The sequence below is a fragment of the Suricata suricatta genome, chromosome 1, assembly GCF_006229205.1.
Source record: "Suricata suricatta isolate VVHF042 chromosome 1, meerkat_22Aug2017_6uvM2_HiC, whole genome shotgun sequence".
Taxonomy (NCBI): domain Eukaryota; kingdom Metazoa; phylum Chordata; class Mammalia; order Carnivora; family Herpestidae; genus Suricata; species Suricata suricatta.
In genome coordinates, this window is record NC_043700.1 from 50,189,051 (window position 1) to 50,215,530 (window position 26,480).

General features: G+C 46.5%; 1 protein-coding gene across 1 annotated transcript in view; it reads left to right on the top strand.

Annotated features, from left to right (window-relative positions):
• GATA4 (GATA binding protein 4) overlaps positions 1-24,270 on the top strand; it is a 51,139-nt gene extending 26,869 nt beyond the window's left edge. The window contains exons 4-8 of the mRNA XM_029938649.1: positions 16,169-16,338; positions 17,848-17,973; positions 21,015-21,102; positions 22,652-22,800; positions 23,985-24,270. Of these exons, the coding sequence (XP_029794509.1) occupies positions 16,169-16,338; positions 17,848-17,973; positions 21,015-21,102; positions 22,652-22,800; positions 23,985-24,167 (716 nt within the window). The 3' untranslated portion in view covers positions 24,168-24,270. The remainder of the gene's footprint in view (positions 1-16,168; positions 16,339-17,847; positions 17,974-21,014; positions 21,103-22,651; positions 22,801-23,984) is intronic.
• Positions 24,271-26,480: the final 2,210 nt, after the last annotated feature.

The window sequence follows — 26,480 nt, forward strand, 5'->3', positions numbered from 1 at the left end:
TATTCGGAAGAAAGAATTCTGCTCTATTTTCCAATCCAAGTACAGAGTATCTTTTCCCGTTTAGTTATGTCTTCTTTTACATCCTTTAACAAAGTTTTGATAATTTTCTCCATATAGTGATCTTACAAATTTGTTTACCAACATTGACCATTCTTTCATCTGCAAATAATGAAAACTTTGCCTCTTTCTTTCCAAGCCCATTTGTTTTCTTACCTGGGAACTTTACAACCTGCTGGGGGTCTGAGAGGATGAGCTCTTCAGCGTGGTCTGAATTCCCACTGTACTGGACGGTATTTCTGTAGATGAGGGTAGGAGTTGTTTCCTCATTTCACCAGAGATGAAATTTTTACTTTTAGGAGTTTGGCATTTGTTTTTGTTTCTTTTTTCTTAATTTGGTTGACTGGTGTTCAGGGAGGTCCAGGAGAAAGCATACCTTCCCTTGCTTTCATAGCACGTGCCCACCCGCTTCTTCACATACACCCTTCTCAAGTCCTGTCACCTGCCCCTCTTCTCACTAGCCTTCCTAGCCCAACCCAGTGTTTCCATGGGTTTACTTGGCAATTAATCACATCGATACCGAATTTTACCTATTTTATCCTTGTCATCATTTAGATCATTCAGTGTTATTTTATTCTTTCCTACCAAACTCTGTTTTGTTCCTAAGCCAGATTGTAAGCACACAGAGATCAGGGTACATTTCACACCTTGTTTCTTCAGTTAGTTTTATTTTCTCTATCCTTTTTCACTCTAGTCCAGGAGTGGAGAGTCCCTGCACAGGAGACTGCACAGAGCCCAGCTCTCAGCCTTTCTTCCCCATCCACAGTACCACGACTGAGTCCCCGCGCTCCTCACACATATTTGATGACAAAGGTCTAGTAGTTCAGTGCATCTGTTTACAGCTTTCACTTGCTTGGCAGACATCTTAGGAAAAGTACGAAACTTACTGGTTATTATATTAATACTGCTTATACCTTCAGAGAGACTATAGAGTGTGGCCTTGAGGAGAGAGAATTTTTATGGTTTACTCTCTATTTATGAAGTTTTTAAAAAAAATGTTCACTCATTTATTTTGTGCAGGGGAAGGGGCAAAAGAGAATCCCACAGAGGAATCAACTTTATTTGCAATGTCTTTTTCTTTAAAAAATATCTGAAGCAAATATGTTAAGATTAAGATTTGACAAAGCTAAGTGGTGAATTTAAGAGTGTTGTTATATTCTTTTTTTTCTCAGTTACTGAAATACTTCATATATGTAAAAATGTAAATTTGTACATGTGATATTCAGTGTGAAGGCATTCAAGTAAATTTAAAAAATACAAAACCAGACTTGATGTTCAGAGATGCCTATGCATGTGTGTAAAAATTCAGAAATGAATTGGAAGGGTATATTCTAAATTCAAAATAGTGATTGGGTAAGAGTTGGTGGCAGGGCATACAAGGGATTATTCTATTGTTCTTGGTACTTTTATGTAATTTCTAAATTTCTAAAATTATAATTTTTTAAACATTTAAAAATGATTTTTATTTATTTTTTGAGAGACAGAGAAAGACAGCGCAAGCAGGGGAGGGTCAGAGAAAGAAGGAGACACAGAATCTGAGCTAGCTATCAGCACAGAGCCCGATGTAGGGCTCGAACCCACAAACCATTAATCATGACCTTAGCCAAAGTCGGATGCTTAACCAACTGAGCTACCTAGGTGCCCCCTAAAAATTATAATTAACAAGATACAAAATGTCTAAAAATGTAGAAAAATTGTTAGCCACTCTTGCCTGTAGAGAGCATGATACTGGTAATGCTAGAGATTCTATTCTTCATGTGACATCCTCCGGTAGTGTTTGAATTTTTATAGCAGTTATGAATCATGCAACTTAAATTAGGGGGAAAGTCTTTTAAAATACATAAATGAGAAGAATTACAGTGTAGTGCCAAATTGGATGATTTCGAAAGTAGGGAGCTAGAAATCATCTTTTCCAGCTACTCCATTTTGAGTTGTGGAGACCAGAGCAAGAGGGGGAGCATTACTTTGGTAAACATTTCCATTCCTGATAGCTTGTGGAATTGTTTCTTATTGCTCCCTGCCTTTAAGTTTGGTAAATGTAATTTGTGATGTTGAAGCAGTGGATGGACCCTTAACAGGCCTACAGCTATGCTCCTGCGCCCTCTAGTGGTTGGAGGACCTTCCCCGAGACCACAGGGTGTGGATGTTTGCCTGTAGAGGGAGGGAGGTTTGGGAAGAGTCTAGAATATCTTTTCATTTAATTAGCTGCACTTTCTTGTCTTTCTATGTCTGGCTTCCTCAAATAAAATATTCTTTGAAGGACGGGTTCTGCAGCTCAAAAAAGGAAATGACAGAAAACCCGCTGGTGCAGAGTAATTCATACATTTGATCTGAAATCAATCTGGATAATTTTCAAACTAGGAAGGCCCTAGATTATCTGGTCTAACACCCTCGTTTACAAAGACGATCCTAGGCATGGGCAGGTAAAATGGGTATATCCCAGGTCCATTGCTAGGGAGGGACAGTCTCCTGGCCCTGCTGTATATGGTCTTCATCCTGGTTTTCTGTGTTTTGTCTTAACTAAATTCAAAGCAGAGCCCTTCTGACTCTCTTGGACTTCACACTTCATGCAGAAAGCTTGCAGGAAAACTAGGTGGATTAGCAGAAGATGTAAAGTGGTGGTGATTGAATTTAACCTTGGTTTGATTAAGTAATCCTCAGGAAACCCCTAGAGGGGAAAATAGTCCCCGTGTGTATGTTTCTACACCTTTGCTCCCCTCCCCTTCTAAAAGGCGTAAATCTCCCCTGAAATGCCTCCCTAGCATTCAGAGCAGTAAAGAGGTCACATTATAACTCCATAAATCTCCCTGGCTGGCTGGCTGGCGGGCTGCTGCCATTCCAGGAGGCAAAAGGGAAGTTGTTCCCTCTTGACAGCCACTGGGCTGGAAGGAAAAAGCCTTTTCCCTCCAGACCCATTGTCTTGGTCCCTGAGGGAGCTGGTCTGGCAATTTGTTCAGTGTTTCCTTTCTATCCTGCCAGCTTATAACAAGCTGGAGAGGGATTTCAGAGTCCAACAGGCCCAGACCGACCTGGTTTAAGTCTTCTCAAATGGCCCTGATAGAGGGTCTGGCCAAAGCTCCTGCTCAGTCTTCCTAATTACAATAAAAAGAACGGAGTCTAAAGAGGCAGTGCGCATGCATATAACTGAGCATTAGAAACCAAGCCGGATCCAGTGGAGGATGGAGCTTGAGCCTGCCTGCGGAAGCCTGTCTGGGAACCCCTTGAGACAGAAACTAGGGCGCTGTGAGAGAAGACCGTGGTCGGCGAGACTGAGAACCCACCTGGAAACTGGGAGGCGATAAGATGCTTTTGTGGGAAATCAGAAAATGGAACCTGGCCTAATGGAGCCTTCTCTAAATTAAATATAGTTCTGCGGGACCACCTGTGTAGCTTAGTCAGTTGAGCTTCTGGCTCTTGATTTCGACTCAGGTCATGATCCCAGGGTTGTGGGATCGAGCCCCGGGTCAGGCTCTGCACTGAGAGTGGATTAAGATTCTCTCTCTCTCCCTCTGCTCATCTTCCCCGCTGCACCCCTCCCAAAATAAAAAATAAAATAACAAATAAAAATAATACTACATGAAACAGTGGTGATGTTAGGGCATATTTATTTACCTATTTTACATACAAAACAATTATCACAAATAGGAGTAAATTAACATAGTTCAATCTTCAAAAGACTCATAAGAACATGTGGTCAAAAGCAACTCTGAGCCAACAGGATGTTTCCCTGGAAGCAACGAATGTTATCTGTTTTTTTGTCTGTCCTTCTAGCGATATTTATTATATATACAAATAAATGTATGTACAGACTCTTCTCTCCTTTTTGTAAGAGGGTATCATATGCACTGTTCTGTACCTTGCTTCTAATATTTCACAGCATATTTTGGGAAAACTCCAAATTAGTGTATGAAAGATCTTTATTCTGCATGGCTACGTAGTGTACTTTATATTTTTTATTTTTTAAAAAAAGATTTTTTTCAATGTTTATTTATTTTTGAGAGAGAGAGACAGAGACAGAGCATGAGCAAGGGAGGGTCAGAGAGAGAGGGAGACACAAGCTCCAGTCTCTGAGCTCGCCTCAGGAACCGCGAAATCATGACCTGAGCCGAAGTCAGAAGCTTAACCGACTGAGTCATCCAGGCACCCCTGTAGTGTACTTTGAGTTAACCAGTTCCATATCGATGAACATATAAGTTGTTTTTCAATCCTCTGCCATTGTAAAAAATATATATATACCACAGTGAATATTCTGATATGTGAGCCATTTTATGCAAGTGCCAGTGAACCTATAGGATAAATACCTGGAAGTGGAATTTCCAGATCAAATGGCTCATGCTTTTGCTGAGATATGGTCAGACTGCCCCCACCTCCAGCCCCAGGCTCTACAGGGCCACACTTACCAGCACTGTGGGGACTGCTAGTTTCCCCATGCTCCCACCCCCGGGGCACATTTAAATGACTGAGGCAGGCTGAGGCAGGTTGGCAGGAGGCGGAGAGAGGGACCTGGACTCACCCCTCCGGGGACTCATGACTTGGAGGGAGGATGTGGGACCAGTCTGGACTTTGTCCACAGTGTGATTGGCAGACAGCTTTTGATTAGCTCATCACCTACATTCCCGCACTCTCTGGTTCTCCACCCTGGAAAGAGCCTGTCTCTTTCCTTCTGTGGGGTGTGACAAATGGTTGGGGCCATGCTGGCCTCGAGGAGGCTCTCCTGGGGGAGGGGAGGCAGGTGGGCCCAAGATAGAGAAGGCACTTTGTTTATTTTTGGAATGAGAGGATCCCAGGAAATTGAAGAAATTATGTAGACATCTCTAATCCTGTGACTCTTAGGCAGAGATGGCTTTTCAAAATGTAACTTAATTTTCATTATTTTTTAACACTTTTATTAATATATAATTTATATTCTGTAAAGTTCACTCATTCAAAGTGAACTACTTCAGGGGCACCTGGCTGGCTGAATCCATAGAGCATGTGACTCTTGATCTGGGGTCGTGAGTTCAAGCCCCATATTTGGGTATGAAACCTACTTAAAAAATAAAAAATGTACTACGCAGTGGGTTTTAGTATATTCACGGAGTTGTGCACTCATCTCCTGAACCATTTGAGAGCATTTTCATCATTCCAAAGAGAACCTCTCTGCCTGGTAACAGTCTCCCCTTTCCCTCCCCCCTGCCCCCCACCCCTGGCCTCCACCATTTATGTCCTTCCTGTCTGTGCATTTGCCCATTCTGGATATTTCATAGAAATGGAACCACACACTCAGTGCTTTCTTGGACTGCTGCCTTTTGGGGTGCATTGTGTTATTTTTATAACTTTTGTTTTCTTTCAGAGAGAGAGAGAGGGCACACACTTGTGAGCGAGGGTGGGAAGGGCAGAGAGAGAGAATCTTACGCAGGCTCCACACTCAGCTCAGAGCCTGACACAGGGCTCGATCCCACAACCCTGGAATCATGACCTGAGCCGAAATCATGAGTTGGACCCTTAGCTCACTGAGCCACCCAGGCACTCCCGCGCTTTTGTTTGTTTGTTTCGTTTTTTACTCTGGCGTTATTGTTAACCGCCCATTTCTCCCCAAGCTTTAGTGCCTTTGCACTGCTGTTCCCAGTGCCTCTTACACTCTTGCCCAGATACAGAGATGGCTTATTTAATTAAATGCTTAATTAATGAATTTAAGCTGTGTTAAAGGAGGGGGGAAATCGTAACATAGTCCATATAATTGTCATTTTAAAAGTCAATTTTTTTTTTTTTTTACTGCAGCTCAGTTTTCTTCCCTGTCTAAGGACATTTGGGTTTGTTTCCAGTATTTTGCCATGAACATCTTAACAATGAACCTACCTTCTTTCCTTCCTTCTTTCCTTCCTTCCTTCCTTCCTTCCTTCTTGTGGTGAGAGGTCCTTTTGAGGTGTTCCAGGGTATTATTAGAGCAGATTTGTCACTCATCATGGAGTAGTTTTTCATATCTCTTCATCGCCTGTTATATATAATTCTATACACACACAATATCACTACATATGAGAAGCCTCTGGCCCTGCATAGTTAACTCTCTCAGTTGAATTATCATGTGTGTCCAAAAACTCGGCATCTCCGTGGCCAGGCTGTCAAGCAGAGCCCTCAGATCTACACCATTCTATGGGCACTATTGCTGCCTTGTTAGACACTTTAGGGCCCCGGATTTTGTTGAAATCTGATCGTGAATGTGCATCGAGTTTCTGTTGTATGCCCAGCACTGAAGATTGAGTGATTCAGACTAAGAGCAGCACGGTACTGGGGAGGGCAAGGATCAAGTCACAGAATGTTCTGGAGTCTTATGTGAGTCAGTCACCTTCTCTGGACCTTGGTTTCTTCTCCTGACTGTTCATGGAATCACCCAAACATCGCTTCCAGTTTTTAAGGCTGTGTGCCACCCACTCTCTAGGAGTCTCAATGGAGACAGGTCAGCACAGGGAGGACCAATGACTAGGGGGTGTCCAGAGCTAAGCCGTAGTCACTATACAAGGCAGGGTCCAGAGGAGGGAGGGTACAGTTTGGGCTCAGTACCCAGAGTCCAGAAAGCGGCAAACATTTTCAAGTGCTGGTGTCCACTCAGGGCTCCTGCGGCCATTGCTGAGCCAAAGGCTGAACCCACCCAGGGGGCTGTGCAGTAGCAGCGGCCAGCTAGAGATCCCAGCCTTCAGTGTGATTTTACACACTCCTCCCCTGGCATTCTGCGTGCACCCCTGGACACCGGGGACACTGGAGAGAGATGACCGTCGGGGACTGCAGAGGGAATAAGCATCAGGGATGCAGCTTTCACAGCCAGAGTTCTGCCGAGAGTGGCCACGCATCCTGATTTCAAATCTGTCATTCCAGAGTAATTAGTGATAAGCTCTTTTCCGTCAGAAGTGTCCCATCCTGGAGGATGAATTATATGGCATCCTGGTCAGACCCAGCAGAAGAGAGGAGGACCAGTAGTTCCAGGTTTAAGAGGGTCAGTGTGTGGGGTGGGCTTCAGGCCAGGGTGTCCGTGGGACAGGGCAGCCTGTAGAGACTCGGGCTCCTGCATGCTAAGTAGTGTTAGCTCACGCCCCGCAGGCTTCTTTCAGAGGCCCCGCAGGGAAGAGCCTAGACTTTTCCTTCACTGGGTGGTAACAGACTGGAGGCAGGGAGAGAGAAGCCCAGACAGCACGAGGAGACAACTGGGCAAAACAATGTTTGTAAAAACATTTACTGTTAGAAGAACAAAATATCAACATTTGGTTAAGTTTTATAAATAGAAATGATAACACAACATAGCCTTTGGAGCATTCCCTTCTTTACTCTGTCCATGTGCCTGCTTTTTTTTTTTAATGTTTACTTATTTTTGAGAGAAAGAGAAAGCACCAGCAGGGAGGGGCAGGAAGAGAAAGGGAGAGAGAGAATCCCAAGCAGGCTCTGTGGTGTCAGCGCATAAACTGTGAGATCGTGGCCGGAGCTGAAATCAAGAGTGGGCTGCTTAACTGACTGAGACCCCCCAGGCACCCCCTATTTGCCTACTTTAAAGATGGTATCCTAGCCATGGATCACAGGTGGGAAGGGGCTGTGGGGACCCTCTCTTGGGAGTCTATTTATGTTTAATTTCCAGATATGGCAAAGGAAGTCCTGTTCTCAGTACCTAACACCATAGAACTTTCCTAGCAATGTGGCAATCTACATCATTAAGGGACTTTTATACAAAATTGAAGGCCCAGCACCTAGTAAGTCACCTACAAGTCAAAGTAACTTTGCATTGTAAAGCACCAGGAAATTTCTCCTGGAGCTAGTGAGTGACCCTGCATTTCATGGGGAAACCTTTAACACTGTAATTATATTCTCCCATGTGGGGATTCTTGAAGGTCTCAAAGTCTAATCTTCACAGAGATGAAGGCTAGGGAGCATTTCTCAGTCGGCATGCCAAAGAGCATTTGAAACACATGTGCCTTCAGATGCCTCTGTGATCAGTTGAGTCAGGAAAACCGAGCACATGTGGGTCCCGGACTTCTTACAGCCCTTGCTGCTGACATGTTATATTGTGACCCATACGATCCTTCATGTACCAATTTTTGAACTGTTTATGTTGACACCATCTGCTTTTGGGGAAAGGATTGGGTCCCCAACAGGATGGTGAAGTCAGGAGCTGGAGCTCGTGGGGTTCTAGGCTGGTCAGTAAGAGACTGGCCAATCAGCGTGCATTTCCAGTTAGCTCTGCTGTTTGTTCGGCAAGATCTTCTCCGAACCCCGTGAACGACGTTAACATTCTATTGCCTGCCCACCTGGGCCAGCCTCCCACTCTGCCTCTACTAGGAACAGCCACCAGGTAGACCTGGAAGTGGGTGGCTGGGGGCTTGTAGATCTCAGGGGAGGGCCAGTTGGTCACAGAAAGGAAGACAAGTGCTTGACTCTTTCCATATAGTCCCTTCAGTGATGGGGCACCTACTGGAACCATCATCTCTTCTTTCTGTTTGTAATTTGCAATTTCTCTTAGTATATGAGGGAAGTATTAGCTCCTGGCAACATGCTGTGATTACTTCTCTCCAGGCTCATTTGTTCTTCAACCCCTTCCTTTTCCTTTCTCTTTCTCTCTCTTCCTCTCGTCTTGTTTTTGATGCTTTTTCCTTCCTCTCAGAATGTTCTTTCTTCTTTTTTTCCCTGAGTCACATTTTTTAACTTTCCTTTCAAACCTTTTTTTTTTAAAGATTTTTTAAATGTTTTATTTATTTTTGAGAAAGAGAGAGCGAGCATGAGCAGGAGAGGGTCAGAGAGAGAGAGGAAGACACAGAATCTGAAGCAGGCTCCAGGCTCTAAGCTGTCAGCACAGAGCCCAATGTAGGGCTCGAACCCACAAACCATGAGATCATGACCTGAGCCGAAGTCAGCACTCAACGGGCTGAGCCACCCAGGCACCCCTTTCCTTCTAAATCTGAAGCCAGGCTCCTAGATGAACACCAGTGTTTTTTGTTTGTGTGTGTGCGTGTAAAGGTGAAAGTTTATTTCCAGTACAATCACAATATTCACCTGGAGAAAGCTTAAAGGTCTCTCCTGTTATTCAGCGACTATAAAGAAATGTAGCCTGCTCAGTGTTTCCTATAGATTAGTCTCGATTTCCTAGTTTGGAAAATTCTAAAAATGTTACGCATCTTCTGAAACTGCAGTCAGAACGTAATGGAGAAGCTCTGTGAATCACCGGCGTCTGTTCTCCAGCACTCTGAAGCAGAGGCCGCAGAGTCGCTGGGCACTCTGGCCAGGCCCGGCGGGAGCTGCTTCTGTTCCGCTTTCCAAATGGGTGCCTTCATCCCTGCCAGCCTGGATGCTGCTGGAGCCATGTCGGCCTTCCCCTTGGCAGCCTGCTGTCCCAGGCCAACCCTGACGAAGCCCAGAAGACCAAAGGCCGAGGCTGCCAGAAAAACCTCAGGATATGTTTGCTCCTTGTGCCCCAGACCCAGGCGCCAGCCCTGAGGACAGACCTAGGCCTCTCAGGAAATCCATGCACAATCTCTGGTGAACTTTGGATGGGACAGCAGAGCTAGGGTTCAGCAAGGGACATATGGGTGGGGCTAGGGACTTTGTTCCTGAAGCCCCTTTGGCTCTGGGGGAAGTCTCTGGGCAGGTGCCCACTGAATAGCCGCCCCAAGCATGGGCAGTTTCCATTATGTTTATGTATCTTCTGTTCCCAAACAGATTATAGAATGATCTAGGGCTGCCGAAGATGTGTAACAGAGGGCGGAGGGGTGGGGGGAGTGAAAAAGCCCAGGCACCATTTCGGTTTGTCACATTTAATGGAATGCCTTGGTTTGAGTTGTGTATCCCCAGCCAGACCAGAGCAACTTTGGGTGGCCATCTTGTCCCGGTTTTGTCTGCTAGATCTCTATAGCCGGCACTTGCTGCAGGGGGCAGTAAAGTAGACACATGGCAAATGTTGGGGCTTCAGTGCCCCCCACAGAAATGGTGGAGGACCCGAGGTCCGAGAGTCTCAGCACCTGACGGTGAAGGAAGGGGCTCACCATGGGCTCCGGCTGAAGACCTAGCTTTCCCTAGCAAGGGAAGTCCCCTCAGAGGAGGGAAGCCTGAGGGGCACCTGGCCAGCAGATCAGAACCGGGCTCTATAGCACCAACTCGGTGGGTTGGCCAATTCACGCAGCAGCGCCCACCTGCCCGAGCTGGCCCTCTGGCAGTTGGAAGACAAATCCAGCTTTTGAGCAGTGCCCAACAAGTGCTGCCAACCATGATCCTGACCTCTGATTCCTTGCCCTTGTCCCTCCTACTTTGCTCCTTTCTCTCTTCCCACTTTCCTTCTCCCAGTGTAGCTGGGGCACAGGGGTACAAATTCACCTGACTCTGGGGGCCCCAAACAGACCAGGTTGGGTCACTCCCGACACTGACAAAATCCAGAGGCAGACCAATGGTGGCAAAACCAGAAAGGAATTTCTTTCAGGGAGGCCATTCCCAGGAAGACAGTGGACAGTGTCTCAAAGGCAGTCTCCAGAAGGCTGAAAAATACTTCCAGGTTTATTTAAGGAAAATGTGGGGCAAAGGTCCGTGGGTGTATGCAGCTGGGCAGTGAAAGTCAGACCAATCACTGTCTTAGAGTCAGTCCTGGGCAGGGTCTTGCTGGCTGAGGGTAGTCCATGATGAGGCGGTCGTTTTTTGGTTCCCTGCAGGGGATGCTGTGCCCTCCGGGTCTTCTGCCTAAGTCCAGAGACAGGCTGGAAAGAAGAACCCAACTAAAAAGCTGAAGTCAAAATGGAGGCAGCCGAAGCCCTCTCTTGCCAGCCCTGACTTGCTTCGTCCTGCCTGTGGGCGGGTCCCCAAGATGGATGGAGCAGGTCACGGGGGAGGTCGAAGCCTTCACCTTTGGTTGTGTCAGTTCTCTGTGAAGTCAGGGGTGGAATCCTTCTACCTCCTGGCCTACATTTTTCTTTCAGGCACTTGGGGAGAAATAATTCCTAGGAACACCCGTACTAAATTGGATGCCTACCAAATCAGGCTGTTTGTTTACTCTTTAAAGCCAACGTTTTTTGAAGTGGGTCATGGATGAAGGTGAGGAGTTAGATCCCCACTCTCGAGGTTAGGACCCACTTCGTTTTGTGTTTCTGATTGCTAAAATAGTCATGAATTACTATGGCCCCTGAGCAGCAGCCTTGTGACCTCATAAGGTCCACTGTCAGCCATGATGCCAGTTCCCTCCTTGCCCACAAGTCCCCAGCTTGGCCAGGCCTGAGAGTGATACACAAATTACAATTCCGAACAGAGCCCCAGTGGTTTGGGAAAAGGTCAGATTCTCAAATCTCCTAGCTCTTTTATCTATCCCCTCCCTCCTGCAAAAAATCCCTCTCAAAGATTTGTCCCTGGCTTTCCCCCTCCTTCTCCACCCCTCCAAACCTAACAATCATCCATCATTGTTATCTCATTTGGTGTTTACAAAGCACTTTACAGCCATTGTTGTGATTTTTTCCTCTTATTTGCAAAGTACTTTACAACTATTATTACAAGTCTTTTCTCCCATGTGGGGTAATGCTGACCCACTTCCGAGAGAGTTGAATTCCCACTGCCCTCTAGGTGATTGGACCCATTCCCATGATGCTCAGCCCTGGGTAGGTGGGGCTTTCATAAGTGAAGGTCATAGCTGTGCCCTTGGAAATCTGGCTTATAAACTGCAGACCACCACCTGCTGGCCCTTTGGGAAGTTCCACCCAGTGCATTTCTTAATTTTTTTTTTAAGATTTTTAATTTTTAAATAAGCTCTCTACTCCACATGGGGCTCAAACTCACAATGCTGAGATCAAGAGTTGGAGGCTCTGCGGGCTGAGCCAGCCAGGCACCCCACGCCCCCAGTGCACTTTTAATAAAGGAGTAAGAGATGGTTGTTACCGGCGTTCATACTGCCAGATGTTCGTGCTGGTGCGGGGCTCACTCACTGCCTATTACCTCCTGCCTCTGGCAGAGTGGCTGCTAAGCAGCAGGGTTTGAACTTCGTTCTCTCCTTTCTGCTGTCCCAGGGTGTGTGTGTGTGTGTGTGTGTGGGTGTGGGTGTGGGTGGGATGTCAGATGCAAGAGAGTAGAATAGGCCCCCCTCCATAGTGGACTGGAGCTGCTTAACATCATCAAAGGTTTTTCTGTTTTTGTTTTTTGTTTTTAATGTTTAGTTTTTGAGAAACAGAGCATGCGTGGGAGAGGGGCAGAGAGAGAGAGGGAGACACAGAATCCGAAGCAGGTTCCAGGCTCTGAGCTGTCAGCACAGAGCCCCACTCAGGGCTCAAACTCACAAACTGTGAGGTCATGACCTGAGCCGGATTCAGAGGCTTAACCAACTGAGTCACCCAGTCGCCCCCTGTTTTTGTTTCTTATTAGATTTTTAAAAATAGGCAAATATGACATTACAGAGTGGTGGTTTTTTAAAATTTTTTAATTTTATTAATTTGGAGAGAGACAAAGATAGTGTGAGTAGGAGGGGGCAGAGAGAGAGGGAGAGCGAGAATTCCCAATCAGACTCTGTGCTGCCAATGCAGAGCCCAATGCGGGGCTGGAACTCATGCAACCATGAGATCATGGCCTGAATTGGACCCAAGAGTTGGACACTTAACCGACTGAGCCCCCAAGGCACCCCCAGAGTGACATTGCTAAGAAAGAAAATCCCACATCGTGATAACTAGCCTAACAAAAACCCCTTCCTTCCTGGGGGCCTTAGCTGCCACCTCCGTGGCTATGGCATTTTGTGTACTGCATTTTGCATTTAACATCCAGCGCAAGCCTTTTCCTTTATGTTACATTGTCTTTGTAATAATCCTTTAAAATTTTGTAACATTTTACTGAGTAGGTTGATGGCACAAGACTTTCTGGTAGCAAATATGGAAATCTCTGTAGATTTGGAGGTGTAGCAGATTGTAGAGAGACCTATGTCTGACAGGGTGCCTTTAGGAAGCATGGCCTTGACCGCCTACCCAATTCTCTTCCTTTGGCTACTGTTGTCCACACCTGACCCGTCAATCTGGGTCTGACCCCTGCATTTCCTACCCTAGACAAAAAGCATTTGCCATCCAAATCCCTGGCTTGGTGAAGGTATGTTCTGAATATGAGTTGAGTAATATTGTTACTCATTATCAATATTTTGGCTCAATTTGCCCAACTAGGTTATTAGCATTCTGAGAATAAGCTTCCCTCTTAGCATCTGTGACCTCTATCAGAGGGCTTAAAGAGCCGATGCTCAGTAAACATTTGTTGGCGATAAATACGTATTTGCCAACCACCAGTGCCTTTCCCTGGCCAGTAAAATAGTTGCTCGAGTGTGTAACCAATTCTCTGAGGCAAATGTGAGGGAGTTTCTAAGGCAAACCTTTGTGTTGGGGTCTCAATGCAGTGTAAGGCCAGTAACCAGCCAAGAGGCCTATAATTGCCAAGATGGTTCCTTCGATGAGATTCTATCCCTGCATATAAAACCATAAGTGTGAAGAGAAGAGGGCATCTCCCCTGCAAAAAAGAACAGATTATGAGATTTTTGTCTGTAGAGGCTTCTTTAGATAACTAGAACATAGGAAAGAAGCCAGTGCCTGTCTTTAAAAGGAGGAAAGTGTGCTTATGTATCCGTGAGAGCTACATACTGGAATATTTATGAATGAAATGGTAGAATGTCCGGGACTTTCTTTGATTATACAGGACAGAGGAAAAGTTGGTAGAGAGACACACGAGACCAGACTGGCCCTAACTTGCTGGAAGCTGGATGATGATTATATAATAAGAGTTTGTTCTGTCCGCTTTTGAGTATGTTTAGATATTTCCATGATTAAAAAAAAAATAGAATAAGGGGGTTGCCCTAGGTCTGGACTAGAAGAATGATCTAGAAAAGTCCTCCATTCCCAAGCATGATTTAGGCCTGAAGACTGTGTCTTGGTCCAATTGTGAGGCTGTAGCGCCATCTAGTGTTTGCAGCAGACACATCAAAAGGATGACATTGCCAGGGCCCCACTTGGTTCGAAGGTCCTTCTGTGAACTCCCTTAGCCTTAACAGTTCCCTCGTGGGAAGGCCTGGGCCAGGGGAACAGGGTTTACTGGCTCAGGGAAAGAGCAGCACATGCCAGTTTACAGGTGGCAGTGGCTGTGATGGTGGCGATGGTGGTGGGGGTGGCATGAGGGTTCGTTCCTTGCCAGCCCCAGTCGTGGGGAAGCAACTGTGGGCAGGAGTTGTCATTTTGTTTGTGGCTCTGAAAGCAGGTGACCTTGCTGGAGGGTTCTCAGCTTGACCCAGGTGCAAAAATAGCCTCTCTTGTGTCCGTGTGTGCTCAGCTCCCTGGCCTGAGCAAATAGCCCCTCACACCTGCACATTGTTGACTCGGTATGGACACACAGCTACTTGTTTGCAGGTGCAAATGACTGTTTGTGTACCCAGACTTGAGGGGCGGCCCCCACCATGCTCTTCTTCAGCCACGTTCCCTTAGAGCAAGTAGCTGGGCTACTGAACTAGCAGAATGTGTGACCTTAAACCCCAGTGCTAGGTCCTGGTGGAGGGAGAGCTCTTCAAAACCCTCCCTTCCAAATATCCCCCCATTAGGAGAGAAGAACCCACTCTCGCCTCTGGTGGTGGCACAGGAACCACCTGAGTGCCAGGGTAGCTGTACTTAGGGATGGAAAATCTGGATAGGATGTAAAATATTTCTCAAAAAGGAAGCAGTGTACATGGAGTCAGAGAGGCTTCTGGAAGGTCTGAGCCGGGCTTTATACAGATCATCAGGAATAAGAAACGTGTCCCAGCCTATCTCTCCAGGGCTACTGAAATGGGCAGGAGTGAAATTTGTCGGTTATAAAATTCTGTAGACCAGGACGGTTTATCAATGAGTGCAGGAGCCTGACCGTGATGGCAACATGCCTGTGGAAGTATGAGAGACGCTAAGTCACAGTTGCTTGCAAAGTGGACCTTCATTTTATGCAGTAGGCAGGAAAAAATGTCAAACTAGCATACAGCATTTCCAACAGCTATATTGAAATGACAAAAATGAATTATAGCCCTTTTTGCAGGGCAGTTTGAAAACTTCAAAAACTTTCAAAAGCTATAGTCCCTTTGGATCAGTAATTCTACTTCTAGGGGAGCACCCTCAGGAATAAGCAGAAATGCTAAGATTTGTGCACCAAATGAGCTGTGTTTACAAAACAAAAACCAGAAGCTGGTGATTGAGTAAAAGTTTAATAATAATAATAAAGAGTGTACATTTATATGGTAGGATAATATATTATGCTGAAATGAATTTATGAAGAATTTCTTTTAATTTTTCATGTATTTTATTTTGTTTATTTGAGAGAGAGCAAGAGCAGGGGAGAGGGGCTGGGGGAGGAGGGAAAAGAGAGAGAGAGAGAGAGAGAGAGAGAGAGAGAGAGAGGATCCCAAGGAGGCTCATGCCCACTGTGGAGCCCAGTTGAGGCGCTCAATTCCATGAGCCTGGGATCATGACCTGAGCTGAAACCAAGAGTTGGACGCTCAACTGACTGAGCCACCCAGGCACCCTGAGTTTACAAAGAATGTCTAATGTGGGAAAATGCCTTGGTATTAAGTGAAAAAAGTGGGCTCAAAATTATATAGCCTGACCTTGACTAGGCACAGATGTATGTCAGTATATAAAGTATCACAAAAGATATAATAGAACAAAATGTTAATAACATTGGTGATCTTGCAGTCATAGGATTACATTTGATTTGTATTTTCTTTACACATTTTATTGTCTGATTTCCCATAGTAATCTTTTTTATTTTAATTGAAATGGGAAAAGATCTCCATTTTGAAAGGGAAACAGAGGAAGAAGGTGTGGGCAGAATACAGTGTTAGGTGAGGCCCTCAGGGATACAGGCTCTGAAGGAGGGATAGGAACTAAGATCCAGGCTGCCGATGGTTGCTGCCGACTTTTCTTATTCTTGTGACCGAGGAGAGCCTTGCGGTGTCGGGGAGGCCCAGGAGTAAACCTGTCCACTCGGGGGGCTGAGGCCAGAGTCAGGAACAGGGAGGCAGCCTGAGGTGATCCATCTTTTGACTCCTTGCGAGGAAAAGACATTATTCCCTTGGCCTCTAGATTTTCTAATGTAAGATTTCTGGGCCCAAACAAAGACTCAACCCTCTGTATTATTTTCCACCCAGTAGATATGTTCGATGACTTCTCAGAAGGCAGAGAGTGTGTCAACTGTGGGGCCATGTCCACCCCGCTCTGGAGGCGCGACGGGACAGGGCATTACCTGTGCAATGCTTGCGGCCTCTACCACAAGATGAACGGCATCAACCGGCCCCTCATCAAGCCCCAGCGCCGGCTGGTAAGCAAGTGCCCCAACTGCTCAAGTCGGCCCTCCTTTCCTCCTCTCGGTGCCTGGATTTATGGCTCACACTTTGGGGGGGAATTCCCAGGTTTTGAATTTTGAACTCCAAGTCATGTTTGTTTGTTTGTTTAAGTTTATTTATTTATTTTTGAGAGAGACAGAGACAGCGTGAGTAGGGGAGGGGCAGAGAGAGAATGGGAGATAGAGAATCCCAGCTGGACTTTGCACTGTCAGCACAGAGCCAGTGCAGGGCTCGAACACACATAACGGTGGGGTCATGACCTGAGCTGAAGCCAGGAGTCTGGCGCTCAGCCAACTGAGCCACCCAGGCACCCCCTTCAAGTCATCCTTAAAAGAAAGTGTGGGTTGAAGAGTTGGGTGGGTGGTTGGCAACATCATCATTTCTCACAATTTTAGAGTGAGCTTGAGCTACAAGGATGTTGCAGACCATCTGCTTTAACACCTTGATTCTGCAGAAGTGAAAAAGGAGGCTCAGAAAAGCTAACAGCCTTGCCCACAGCCACATGGCTACTGAGTCTCCTGTCTGGAACCAGAGCCCAGGTTCTCTGGTTCCCAGTCCAGCCTTGCCTTATACATCCTCGGTTTTCTCATCAGTCTCCTGAGGAAGGTAACTCTTCCTTACCCTGTTTTCAGCTGATCAGTTAATAAAATCCAACACCCAGGAGATTAAGCAGGGCGTATTGGGCCCTACGGCTGTGAAAGAGTTTGTAATGGGGTTTTTGGCTCGTGGGTCCGTGGTCTTTTCTCATATAATTTGATTTTGACCAATACAAACTAGCTTTTGTGTATATTAGGAAGAGAGGAACAGAGGGGTTGAGTCCTGCTGTTTCCCTTTTGTGAGTCCCCAAGGCCCTTCCAGCCTTCGATGATGCTCGAATACAGTAAGCCTTCACCCACACCTTGCCTGCTACTGGAAGCCCTCATTTATTCTACTTTTGAAGAAAGCTTTTCTGCCTCCAGTGCCCAGTGCGTGGTGGGCTCTTTGATGAATGACTGATAGAGCCGCCAATGCTATGGTTGGGAAAAGAATTCACTCTACTCCTGTGGCTGAAGTCCTTGTTCTCATTCACCCCCAGGAGTGGCTTAGGTGAAGGGAGAATTTGGCGTTGTGGCTGCTCTGAGATTTTTTTTTAGCGTTTATTATTTTTTTTCCCCAGAGAGATAGAGAAACAGAGTGCGAGCAAGGGAGGAGCAGAGAGAGAGACACACACAGAATCCAAAGCAGGCTCCAGGCTCTGAGCTGTCAGCACAGAGCCTGCTGATGCAGGGCTTGAACTCACAAACCACAAGAGCATGACCTGATCTGAAGTTGGATGCTTACCCAGCTGAGCCACCCAGGCACCCCGTGTCCTGGGATTCATATACAGTGCTTCTAGAGCTGACCCTGCCCCCCTCTTAGGGCTGCCCCTCAGTGCTCCCTGCGAAGTAGAAGCAGCAGCACCGGCCTTTTACTTGGACTTGAAGCGTTTGCCTTCTCTGTTGCAGTCCGCCTCCCGCCGAGTGGGCCTCTCCTGTGCCAACTGCCAGACCACCACCACCACGCTGTGGCGCCGCAATGCTGAGGGCGAGCCCGTGTGCAATGCCTGTGGCCTCTACATGAAGCTCCACGGAGTAAGTGACCCCACCGCTAGGCGGGGTGCGCACCCCGACCAGCGGCCACACGTTCGTTCCTGTTACTCACTTCTCACTTGTCTTCCAACTCTTGGACTGTAATTCATTTTTCCCTTCTTAGCAATGATACCTAGACTTAGATGGGACCTTACAGGCTGCATTAGTCCGTTTGGGCTGCTGTTAGAAAATAGCCACAGACTGGGTGGCTTATACACACAGGAATTTATTTCCACATTCCTAGAGGCTGGAAGTCCAAGATCAGCTGCCTGCCTAATCAAATGCTGGTCATTTGACTTGACTGTGTCATTGATTTGCATGTGAATTTCTGCAGGTATTCATTAGGAAATTAACCTAGCAGTTCTTGTTAAGGATAAGAAACACACATACCTTTTGATTTAGAAGCTCTGCTTTGGGGAAACTAGCCTATTAAAAAATAACAGAATCAGTACAGAATGATGTGTGAACTGTTTATTGCTGCAGTATTTGTCGTGGCCAAAGTAAGAAACAGTCATAAAGCCTCATAGGGGAATGGCTGATTAAACTATGGTACAAACTGTAGTGTGAAATATTGTGCAGAAGTTTAAAAATAATCAAGTCAGAGCCATGTGTCCTGACCTGGAGTAACAAGACACATTTGCAAAGTCATATACGTAGTATGACCCCATACTGTGGGGGTAAGGGTGTGTTAAACACACACGCAAAGATGGCTGAATGGATGAATGCACACGTATATATGTGTACAGACATTACATGTGCACACAGGTTTGAGAATGCTTTAAAATGTAAGAAACATAACAGGCTGGTATTCTGATTGCCCCGTGGGGGACAGGATTGATGGTAATGGAGTGGGAGGGGTTGTTACTAACTTAGTCTTATGTTTTATTTCCTTCTTTAAATTAGGTTTTTTATTTGAATTCCAGTTTAATTAACATACATACAGTGTTATATTCAGCCTAGGTGTGCGATACAGTGATTCAACAATTCTATACATTATTCACTGCTCATCATGAGAAGTGTACCATGTTTTCTTATTATAGTGAGAGAAAAAATAGTGGAAAATATAGTTAAGAACATTCATAAGAAAATACACTTCCTTCTGCAAAGAAGTGTATCAAAGATGTTTGCTGAATCACTGTAAGCGCAAATGGAGGGAAAAAACCTTTGGGAGGAAAATGCTTAAAGAAATTCTTGTTTTTCGATAGGGTAATGGTAAAAGAAACTGATAAAGGAATATTCTGCAAGTGTTAAAATGATTGTGTCCTCAAAAACTTAAAACTAGAATTACCATATGCCCTGGCAATCCCACTTCTGGGTATATATCCCAAAAGAATTGAGAGCAGAGCCTTGAACAGATATTTGTACCCTCGTGTCCACAGTAGCAGTATTCCTAAGAGCCAAAGGGGAAAGCAACCCAACAGTCCATGGATGGATGAGTAAAATGCGTTCTGTCAGTCTGTCCTACAAGGGACTATTATTCAGCCTTTAAAAGGAAGTAAATTCGGACACATAGTATCAGATGGATGAACCTTGAAGTCATGCTAAATGAAAGAAGTGAGTCACAAAAGCACAAATCTTGTATGATTCTACTTATTTGCGGTGCCTAGAGCAGTCAAACTCAGAGAGACAGGAAGTAGAATGGCGGTTGCCAGGGGCCAAGGGGAGGGGGAAATAGGGAGTTAGTGTTTAATGGGTACAGAGTTTTAGTTTTGCAAGATGAGAAGTGTTCTCGAGGTGGACGGTGGTGATGGCTGCACAACAACGTGAATGTACTTAACACGATTAGAAATGGTTGAGATGGTAAATTTTATGGTACGTGTGTTTTAGCATAATTTTTTTTAAAGTACTAACGTTGGTGAGGTTAAACACAAGGGTTCTGTTTTTCTGAGGTCAGGATGGGCTTCAAGTGGGCCAAAGTATGGGATAGGGGGCTGGAGGGAGGAGAAGATATTTCCCTCCAAAGGTGGGAACACTGTTTGACCTCTCAGTTGACTAGAAGGCAGGTTCAAGTTCACACAGTTTGATACCCTTCCCTCTTAAGCATTCCATGTTTGATCTCTCAAGTGGCAATTTCTTTTCTCTCAGTATTTCGAGTATGGCCTTTATTAGTCCCATACAGGAGAAAAGCGCAGACCAGGAACTAAAAGATTTGGTTGGCCTGGCCTAAGAGAAACCAGCTGTAAGGAGGGCACATGTTTAAAAATACTAGAAAGATGACCCATCAAGCCTGTTCCCAGACACTTGTTTAGGCATCTGTGAACGGTTCAAGAGCATGATGCCTGACAGTCTCCGCTTGTTTTATGGCCAGTGCCATAAAAGTGTTGTCCGTGGATAGTTTGTCTCAGGACCTGGCCCCATGGCAGTCTCCCCAACATAATCTCGGCTTGCTCCCCACCACCCATGGAAACACCACGATTTGCTCCAACCAGACTGAATGCAGTGCAGAGCTGCTCTATGTAGAGTGACTTCACATCTCAATTCACTGTGCTGCACCAGTTTCTGCCTATTTTCTTAGCATAATTACTTATAGCACCACTTTTCACTTTCACAGCATTCTGATATTGCTGATAAACTAAATATTGCACATACTGCTCCTGCTGCCTGAAATGCTTGCCCCTTGTCTACTCCAGCCTCCCACAACTTAGGCATCACCTCCTCAGGGAAGCCTTCCTTGATGCAGTCATGTGCCTCTTCCCCTCCTCCTGGGCTGAGGACAGATCTTAGTGTTTCTTCCCTGTTCCCCCACATCACCTATGAGTCTCATTGTTTCCTACTTGTCTGTATTTTCCAGTAAACTGTGAAACTCTGGAAGACAGGAACGGTGTCTTTAAGTTCCGTTTCTCCAGAGCTGGTATAATACACAGCATATAGTATAGATGCTCAATACATACTTGAACAGTATTGGTTTCTTTCTCAGCAGGAGCTCCAGGGGCTTATTCACTTAGCCCCAGCCCCCAGGTTTGTTGAGGATTTGCTTAAATGTTGCCTTCTCATAGCGCGAGTGCACGTTTAAACCATATATATTGACTTATAACTCTCTCCAGGTCCCCAGGCCTCTTGCAATGCGGAAAGAGGGGATTCAAACCAGAAAACGGAAGCCCAAGAACCTTAATAAATCTAAGACACCAGCAGGTGAGGAAAAGAATTGTGTGTAATTATGTGAAGAACTCAGTGTCCCTTGGAATATGTGAAAGTACTCTTGGTGGGTCAGCCCAGGCGACGAGGCATAATGATAGCCTGTCCATCCGCAGCCATTCAGGAAGAATGATAACCCAGTGAAAAGTAATGTCACCATGCAAAATGGTGGGGGCTTTGAAACAGGCTCACGTCAAGTTGCATGATTCTTGGCAGCTGGAAAGGCTGCAGTGGGCCAGCTGGACCGGTTGAGGGCCAGAGAGGAAAAAGAACATTACTGGTCCCTCCATGTTTGGGACTGTGGTCACTCAAGAACTCAGTTCCATTCTGTTCCCTTTGAGATGAAGGAGATCTAGGAGGACAGGGTTCCATTAGTCATGCTCACGACAGATTGATTTGTAAGCCAATGTATAGTTAACATCATGTAGTACTTAGCATTCTAGAAAGCTACTCTACAATTAGTATCTCACTGGTCCTTAAAGACCCTCTTGAGACCCATTATCTGCATTTTACTAATGAGCAAACTGAGGCCCAGAGAGAGCAGTGACTTAATCAGTCGTACAGCTATCAGTGGGTAAACATGAAATTAAAACCCAAGTTTTTACACTTCAAGGTCCACGTTCTGTCCAATATGTTGCTCTGCCTTCTCAGTTTCTAGCTGAAGAATGAGGATTACTTATGCTCCTGTCAAGAGCATCCCTCCTCAGTACTGCTACCAAATCAGAGATTTCACTGGGAAGTGCTGCAGCTGCAGAGAAAATAGATCAGCTGACCCAGTGGAAAAGGAAAAAGAACATTACTGGTCCCTCCGTGTTTGTTTTATCTTCGAATCTAAGGCATGACAAACTGATAACTTTTCCTTTTCCACTACTGAGAACATGACCCAAGTCTTCCTTTCCCAGACTCAACAATGGCTTACCACCTCTGGCAGTATATCTGATTAGATATTTTATTTTAGATCTTATTTACTATTACATCTCATTTTCTGTGTCTCACACCAGTAGTCTTTAGCCTTTCTCCCTGTGTCCACACTGTTTTAGAAGCACAGCACATTCCCCTGGGTAACTTCACCTCCTTACATGTTGCAGTGATAGAGCAGCCCCTATCCAAAAGTCCCAATGTAGGGAGCTAGATTGGGCAGCAAAACCTAATCTAAACAGACTGTTCATAGTCTTTATTTACCCCATGGGTGAATAGTCACATGTTTTGCTGTAGAACAGTTAATATGTTTAGTTATGAAGTGTTGTCTCAGACTTTGCTGAGAATATTTTATGATATACCGTATTAAAATCCAAAAACTTCTCAATCCTGAAACATGTGGAATAAGGGGCGGTGAGCCCGTCACTTGAAAAACTTCCCTTGAAATTCTGATATTTTCATTTGTCCTGTTTTGAGAATTGTCACCCTGCCCTGCTGAAGGGCCCTGCTTCATTCCCCAGGACATAGGAATAAAGCTGTTCACATACTCTACCCTGGCTGTCTCAAAGGACCGCCATCCATTCACTCCTGTCCCTGCTCTGGGTGTCCTGACGCTGCCTTCTTTTAGGTCCCACAGGTGGTGAGAGCCTTCCTCCCGCCACCAGTGCCTCCAGCAACTCCAGCAACGCAGCCACCAGCAGCAGCGAAGAGATGCGCCCCATCAAAACAGAGCCCGGGCTCTCAGCCTACCATGGGCACAGCAGCTCCATGGCCCAGGTACATCCCTGGGGGGGAGCCGGGGCTGCCTGTGGGGCAGTGCACATCAGAGCACCAGGTGGCAGGGTCAGTGCCAGAACACGCACCTTAGCAGGGCCCCAGCAGGTGGCAGCAAAAGCCCCAGGGGGCCCTTGGGGTCCCACGTGAGGCTAGAGGCCATCTACACAAGGATCTATTTCAGCACATCTGATCACGTTACAATGATTTGGATATACAACTACAACACACCAATGTTTAACAGCTCCTCTGTGCCAGGACCTTCAGAGACCAGGCGTGGGGAGGGACACATTAGGGCACAGCCACAACCTGAATCAGACTGCATGCTTCTACAACTGTAGAATGTTCTAGAAGGTGGTGTATAGGCTTTCTCAGCAAGTCTTGTCTCCTAAGTGAGAGTGGTGTGACCTTCGCCTTGAAGGTTGGGTAGATTTTAACAGGAGGAGGGGATGGAAGAGGACCCTCCTGGCATGGGCAGAGGTGTAGAAACTGTGGGGGGCAGCGGGTTGGTGAGGAACTCACAGGCAGGCTGCCATTTAATGAGGGTCGGCTACAGGTCCAGCTTCACACGTGTGTCCGGAAGATGAGTCAGCAGTCCTGTCCTTTCCCTCTTTCAAATATGATGTCATTCCTACTCCCCAACCCCTTTCCTGTTTGGTCCCCCTATTTGGGATTAGGAAAGTACTAAGCTTTGTTACTGTTTCCCAAACTTGGTTACCGTGAACTCTGATCTATCCTCCAAATACGCTTGAGGGAAGCTGTAGCCTAAAGAGGTTTTTAGTGTCAGGGTAAAGAAGCAGGTCCCATAGAACTGGGAGAGCCAGGAGCCTCTTCTGGGCATGGAGATCTGATGGGGACAGGATAGTGGAAGATGTCTCCTGTAACTATACGAGCCGTCTGAGAAACCAGAGTATCCACAAACCTCAGTTGGGTCACAGTGCTCAGAAGCTAATGGATCACACAGACCCTTTGGGTCCCACAGCACAGGGGTTAGGGAAAACAGAGAGGAATGCTGCCTGGTGTCTTGCCCTGCCCTTGGCCTTGGCCTCTCTCTGCATCTCTTTCCTAGGGGTGGGAGCCAGCCTGGGGACATCTGCGTACTGGGGCTCCCCTCTCCAGCCCAGACCTCCTCTCCTGAGCCCTCAGGAGTGATTCTGTTGAGCTCACCTTGCACTTTTTGCTTTCAGACGTTCTCAGTCAGTGCGATGTCTGGCCACGGGCCCTCCATCCACCCGGTCCTCTCGGCCCTGAAGCTTTCCCCACAAGGCTACGTGTCTTCTGTCAGCCAGTCACCGCAGGCCAGCTCCAAGCAGGACCCTTGGAACAGCCTGGCCTTGGCTGACAGTCACGGGGACATAATCACTGCATAATGTCACCTCCTTCCCTCCTCAGATTTCGGCACGGACTTGGGACTTGGAGGACAGCAGAGATGAGGCTCTGGGCTCCCAGGGGCCGGCCTGCTCTGTCGGGGAATAACTCCAGAAGAACAACTGGGAAGAAACTTGAAGTTGACAATTTGGTTTAGGGGAAGTGGGTGTTGGATTTTATCGGATGCCTTTTCAAGGTTAGGCGACTGGAAAGAGCCCAGACTCTGATCTGGAAGAACCCGCCCTTCACTACGAGCACATTTAAGTCCCTTCTGTGGAGTAAGAGACTTCTTTCCTGTTTTCCACCTCCCCTCCTCGACAAGAGATGAGATATATCTCCCCCCTGCCTTTCCTATGATGGCGGCTTTCCCATGGTGTTCCTAGCATGGGGCTCTGAGGGTGGATGGAGGGGACAGAGCGCCGGGACCCCTGGTCCAGCCTGAATTTAGATGCGAAGCCCCTCCGGGCAGCTGCTGCCCTTGTCCAGCACTCCTCCTTCAGGTTTGGCACACCGCTGCATTCCTCAATCCTGAGTCTTGGCTCCTGAAACGCTGGGTGTGGTGCCCGTGTTACTGAATGCTTCGCGGGGAGATGGAGGAGGGGCCGCCTCACCACTGCAAGGTGTGGCTTTGGCAAAATCGCAAGTTGGCAACTTTGCCTCCCCCAAGTTCTTTTCCCTGACCCAAGGCTCAAGCCTCTGCTCCTTCTCACCCCCAAGCCCTCTGAAAATAAAAATCCCTTCCACTGCTGAGTGATTCAGCTCTGCCTTCGGCTTGAACATGTCTCTCCCTCCGCAAAACAAGAGCTTGGCAGTTTCGCCATAAAGCACCCTACCTGCGTCTGCCCCCGTATCCTGCATCTACCCCATCACACACAGGCGGGTCCCAAGTAAGTACAAATAGTTTCTGCTGCTAAAGCGAGATTGACAAACACTCACCTAAGACTTGAGGTCCTTCAGGAGAGCGTGTCTGGCAGACACCGGGGGTTTCTTTGGATTCTTGTGGTTGGATCTCGTGGATGACACTCTTGTTCTGCAGAGACGTGCCTCTTGTTCAGACAGCAGGCCAAGTTCATCCAAGGGGTGTGGAGCCCCCTCACCTACCTACATCCTTCCCCCAGAAGACACCTTTCATCCAGGAGGCAAAAAGCTAGGGATCTTGCAACATAAATTCAAAGCAAACCAACACAAACTTAACAGAAAGACGACAGCAGGTAAGAGAAGACACTGAGGGCGGGCCTCGAGGGCGTCTCCGGCTCTTGTACTGTCCTGGAATCGGCCTTCTCCTCTCCATGTTGCCCGAGATGCTGGAGCTCACAGAGACTTCTCCTTCCTGGTCCTCGTCGTCAACAGAACTGTAGCTGACTGCGGCCTTACCACATCTTCCCTCCAAATACCCAGTTCCCAACCCCAGAGTCCTACTGGCTGTAGCAGAGAATATTTTTAAACCAAGATTCTGTTTTAATCATCATTACATTGCTTTCTTCCATGAAGGCCACCCTCCTATACCTTCCCTAACCCACAACCTGTTAACATTGTCTTAAGGTGAAATGGCTGTAAAATCAGTATTTAACTAATAAATTTATCTGTACTCCTCTTTTCCTTCTCCTCCCTCAGAAGTCATTACTGGGAGGTTCGATGCTGCCCTTTGCCAGGCAGTTTTGAGCCACGGAGGCCCCTTCACTGATCTGCTCACAGGCACATAAAATCGTTTTCTCCCTTCAGTCATTTATGGCAGTTGGCCAAGACTTCCTTTGTATGTGATGGTGGCTAGTGAAAAGAACACTCATCCCGGCCCTGCTACTGACTAGTTTGCAACCTTGACAGGTAACCTCTAGGCTTTGGTTTCCCAGGAGAGAGTTAGGCCAACTGTTAATTAAAGTTCCTATGGCCCAACACTTGTTGCCCAATGAAAGGAGCCATTTCTAGGGCTTTCAGAACAAAATTGTATACAACACCAGAGCAACCTCATCCCTGTGTAGTCATAACTTGGGCTCCACCCTAGTTGGTATAATCAAACTAGATTCAGTCTTCTTACTCACTGGACTTGGTTACTTCCCCAAATCAAATCCATTCTCAGAGGAGGTCAGGTTACTACCAATCAGGATATTCTAAAGGATGCAGTTCCCAGAGGGTCAGGAAGTGCTGGTGTGGAAGGACTGGGGGACAGGGGCCACTAGCAACGATGCTGTCATTAGAATAAATGTCTGGCCTGATGTGGTGAGTGAAGCAGACAACGCATGTGTGTCCAGGTTACAAAATCCTTCACATTCCCTGAATCTCACCTCTTGCCAAGACAAAACTATTTTGTAATTTTT